At 39.2% G+C, this 5031-nt stretch overlaps 1 protein-coding gene across 3 annotated transcripts in view; it reads right to left on the reverse strand.

Moving 5' to 3' along the window:
- sec24a (SEC24 homolog A, COPII coat complex component) overlaps positions 1 to 5031 on the reverse strand; it is a 33676-nt gene that overhangs the window by 24846 nt on the left and 3799 nt on the right. For all 3 annotated transcript variants that reach the window (XR_001611109.1, XM_016295986.1, XM_016295985.1), the window contains exons 2-3: positions 2550 to 2762; positions 1313 to 1429 (exon numbers count right to left, since the gene is read on the reverse strand). Coding sequence is in view for 2 of the 3 variants with exons in the window: in XM_016295986.1 (XP_016151472.1) it covers positions 1313 to 1429; positions 2550 to 2762 (330 nt within the window). In the remaining variant the exon portion in view is untranslated. The remainder of the gene's footprint in view (positions 1 to 1312; positions 1430 to 2549; positions 2763 to 5031) is intronic.

Consider the following 5031-nt stretch of genomic DNA (forward strand, 5'->3'; position numbering starts at 1 on the left):
ACAACAACAACAACAACAACAACAACAACAACAACAACAACAACAACAACAACAACAACAACAACAACAACAACAACAACAACAACAACAACAACAACAACAACAACAACAACAACAACAACAACAACAAAACACACAACAACAACAACAACAACAACAACAACAACAACAACAACACACACAACAACAACAACATCACACAACAACAACAACAACAACACACACACACACACACACACACACACAGAACCTTTGGAAGAACTGATTCTTCTAATCCAAGAGCACAATGATAAATTATGGAAATGTCTGCTAGAGCCTCAAATGAAACGCTTCAAAAGCATTCGGTTGAGACGGCCAGACTGACGGGTCAGGCACTGCTTCTGATGTTCAGTGAAGCTGAGATGTTCTTCACCAGAACACAAATACATCTCACTATTATATGTGACCCTGGAGCACAAAACCAGTCATAAGGGACAGTTTTTTTAAATTGAGATTTATGCATCATCTGAAATCTGAATAAATAGCTTTCCATTGATGTATGGTTTGTTAGGATCGGACAATATTTGAAAATCTGGAATCTGAGGGTGCAAAAAAATCTAAATATTGAGAAAATCATCTTTAAAGTTGTTCAAATGAAGTTCTTAGCAATGCATATTACTAATCAAACATTAAGTTTTGATATATTTACGGTAGGAAATGTACAAAATATCTTCAAGGAACATGATCTTTACTTAATATCCTAATGATTTTTGGCATAAAAGAGAAATGTATAATTGTGACCCATACAATGTATTGTTGGCTATTGCTACAAATATCCCCCAGCGACTTAACACTGCTTTTGTGCTGCAGGGACACATATATTATGTAAACAAAAACTTTTATTTTGGAGCCAATTAATCGTTTGACAGCACTAATGTAAATACATGTACATATTTTCAATATATGTGTGTGATTTATATATATATATATATACACAGTTTTATTAAAGTCTTATGAAGAGATACAATTAATTTAGAAGATGAACAAATTTAATTTAAGAATGATAATGATTACATTTTTTTAATATGTAGCCCTGTCGTAGAATAAAGGCTTTTTACTTTGCTTACTACAGTATGAGAGTGCCTGGATTTTTGTGTTTCGCAACAGGATCCACTCATCATTTTTGACACTTTGTTCCCTCTCTGGAGCACCCATAGCATTACCTGCGAGAGCCTGACGAGGCCCTGGTCAAGATTTCTTCTTTAAGATTTAATCTAAGCTTGATGATGATGACAGATCTCTAATATTTGGGTCGCTCATGCGGCTCTCTTACCGTCGCTGTGTGCAGGAGGAGGAGGAGCCGCTGGAGGAAGAGGAGGACCGACTGCAGGAGGAGGAAGAGGAGGACCAAACGTCTGAGGGGGAGCCATAACATTCAGCGCAGGAGGTGCTGCACGTCAGAAGAGGAGAAGGCAGCACATCAATGAGCATTACACAACACTATCAAGGAATAAAGCTATTCACTCTGCATAGTCTGAACCAGCTATCTCCAGTGAGTGAGAGAGAGTGTGTGCGTGTGTGCATGTCTGTGTGTGAGAGTGTGTGTGTGTGAGTGTGTCTGTGCATGTGTGTGAGTGTGTGCGTGTGTGAGAGAGCGTGTGAGAGTGTGTGTGTGTGTGAGTGTGTGCGTGTGTGCATGTCTGTGTGTGAGAGTGTGTGTGTGTGTGTGTGTGTGAGTGTGTCTGTGCATGTGTGTGAATGTATGTGTGTGAGAGTGTGTGAGTGTGAGTGTGTGTGTGTGTGTGTGTGTGTTTATGTGGTTTATGAGGACACAAATTTGTATAATAACATGGGTATGACAGGTATTACAACGAGAAGGTGATTTATGAGGACATTTTCAGTGTCCCCGTAATTCAAAAGGCTTATAAATAATTCAGAATTAGTTTTTTTGAAAATCTGAAATAGCAGAAAGTCTCCTGTGAGGGGTAGGTTTAGGGGTAGGGTTGGTGTAGGACAATAGAATATACGGTCTGTACAGTATAAAAACCATTACGCCTATGGAGAGTCCCCATAAACTATAAAAACAAAGCTGTGTGTGCGTGAGTGCGTGAGTGTGTGTGCATGCGTCTGTGTGTGTGTGAGTGTGTGTGCGTGTTACTAAACAATAACAGTATTATTGTTTATGAGGACATTTTCAGTGTCCCCGTAATTCAAAAGGCTTATAAATAATTCAGAATTAGTTTTTTTGAAAATCTGAAATAGCAGAAAGTCTCCTGTGAGGGGTAGGTTTAGGGGTAGGGTTGGTGTAGGACAATAGAATATACGGTCTGTACAGTATAAAAACCATTACGCCTATGGAGAGTCCCCATAAACTATAAAAACAAAGCTGTGTGTGCGTGAGTGCGTGAGTGTGTGTGTGTGCATGCGTCTGTGTGTGTGTGAGTGTGTGTGCGTGTTACTAAACAATAACAGTATTATTGCTTGACTGTGTTTTGTATGAGATGCAATGCAGCGTGGCGAGCAGAAGAGGCTTCATTCAGAAGCGTGAAGCAGGCTGGTGTGGGGTGTACCGTGGTTCACAGAGTTAGCGTGCGGCTGGAAGAGCGGCGGTGTGCTGCAGTGCATGATGGGCCGGTTCCCCGCCGGCGGAGGCCGCTGAGGCTGCTGGGAGTAGATGGCTGGCGGCGAGCCTTTGATCGGCAGAGTGTTCATGAAGCCCGGCTGCTGCGGAGCCATGAAGCCCTGATTAGACGGGAAAACACCTACGGGGTTCTGTGACGGACCTGCGGCACAAAACACACAAGAGTCCGTTACAAACCAAACCATCAGACTAGTCCCCTAACCAGATTAACTCAGGAGAACGTCAGGGAACAAGACTATGAGGATAAATGAGCAATCAAAACTCAAAAAGCTCAAGCTCCTGTGATGCAAACGTTAAAAACGGAGTGATCTGTGCGTCACACACCTGTCACACTTGAAGGAACAGCCTTAAATAATGCAGCCAGCTAATGAAGAGCATCAGAATAACCCGCTATCTGACCGCCATCACACGGCTGCACAGTAAAGTCCTAAAACATTCATATTAATATAGTGAATGAAACACAGTGGTATGAATCTAGCCGTATTTAAAAGCCAAAACGCTCGATGTGGAAAACACAAGTTTATTTGATAGCATTGTAATTTTTCAGGTTTACATTTTTAGTTCAAATTAATTTAATTTCATAAATAATTCATTATAAATAATTAAAAATATATACATAAAATTAATCATCAAAGTTTGAAAGCAAATGTTTTTGTACCATAGTGTTGAAGGTATTGTACAGAAATCCCCACAGCAGCATCAGGAGTCCCCAGCATATGATTTAAGTAGTTATTAATGTCAGATCTGGCCTGGTTTCACAGCCAGGGCTTGGACTCAATCAGGATCAGGCCATAGTTCAATTAGGACACTTAAGTAATTGTTATAGATGTGCCACATCGCTAGTGTGCATCTGGAGACACTGGTATATTTTAAGATCAGTGCAAGTTTCTTTCAGTTGAAACCGCTCAGACTTGCACTTCAGTCTGGACTAAAGGTTTAAGCCTCGTCTATATCCTCATATAAACACATGCAGCATAACATATACATGTTTGCCATAGGGACGTTTGTGAGGCTCTTTTCTTTGTAAAACTGCTTAAATAATATCTATTGTTAAAATACAAATATATCAAATTGAAATGTGCAAACATTCAGGTCAGATAATCTTAATTTAAAAAAGCCTAAAATAAGACGCCACAGTATTCCCCCGAGAAGCATTTTCAGGAATGAAGTCCAAATCTGATAAAGAGCGAACACGCATTATCTGCTCTTTAGACTAAACCCACATGATATCATACTCAGAGATCAAGCACAATGTGAGTGTAGTGTACAGTTAGTCACGCTAGCAGAGGCAAATACCATAAATTACCATATTAATGTACCATGGTATTTAGGTAGTTAGATTTATTACTTGTCCATTGACTTAAATTAATTAATTAATCAGGGCTGTCCAAAGTAAAAGTTTGTTTACATAATATATATATATATGTCCCTGCAGCACAAAAGCAGTGTTAAGTCGCTGGGGGATATTTGTAGCAATAGCCAACAATACATTGTATGGCTCACAATTATACATTTCTCTTTTATGCCAAAAATCATTAGGATATTAAGTAAAGATCATGTTCCATGAAGATATTTAGTAAATGTCCTACCGTAAATATATCAGAACTTAATGTTTGATTAGTAATATGCATTGCTAAGAACTTCATCTGAACAACTTTAAAGATGATTTTCTCAATATTTAGATGTTTTTGCTCCCTCAGATTCCAGATTTACAAATAGTTGCATCTCAGCCAAATATTGTCCGATCCTAACAAACCATACATCAATGGAAAGATCATTTATTCAGCTTTCAGATGATGTATACATCTCAATTTTAAAAAAATTGACCCTTATGACTGGTTTTGTGCTTCTGGGTCACACATATATATATATGTGTGTGTGTGTGTGTGTACAGTGTATTATGTATAATTTACATATAAACACACACATTGAAAATACTGACATATATTATTTACATTAAATATTTAATATAAAAATAAAAAATTTCTAAAATATATACATGCATGTGTATATATAAATACACATAATAAATATACACAGTACACACGCATATTTTATGTAAACAAAACCTTTTATTGTGGACGCGATTAATGGTTTGACAGCTCTATCGGCTGATATGAAGGTGAAAGGTCACCATTTCTGTTAAGCTTCTAATTTTTCATATTTAACCATTTTTACTTTCACTTGCTCCTGCACTGTGACACATTAATTATATAAGACCGTATTTCGTGACATCTAACCGTTACAAACAAACCCCGGACCGAAGAGCCGAACAGAGCCGAGCCGAGCCGAACCGAGCCGAACAGAGCCGAGCCGAGCCGAGCCGAGCCGAACAGAGCCGAGCCGAACAGAGCCGAGCCGAACAGAGCCGAGCCGAGCCGAGCCAGGACAGCCGCGCCACACCGCCACTG

Source organism: Sinocyclocheilus grahami, unplaced genomic scaffold (genome assembly GCF_001515645.1).
Source record: "Sinocyclocheilus grahami isolate Dianchi unplaced genomic scaffold, SAMN03320097.WGS_v1.1 scaffold343.1, whole genome shotgun sequence".
NCBI classification, from domain to species: Eukaryota; Metazoa; Chordata; class Actinopteri; order Cypriniformes; family Cyprinidae; genus Sinocyclocheilus; species Sinocyclocheilus grahami.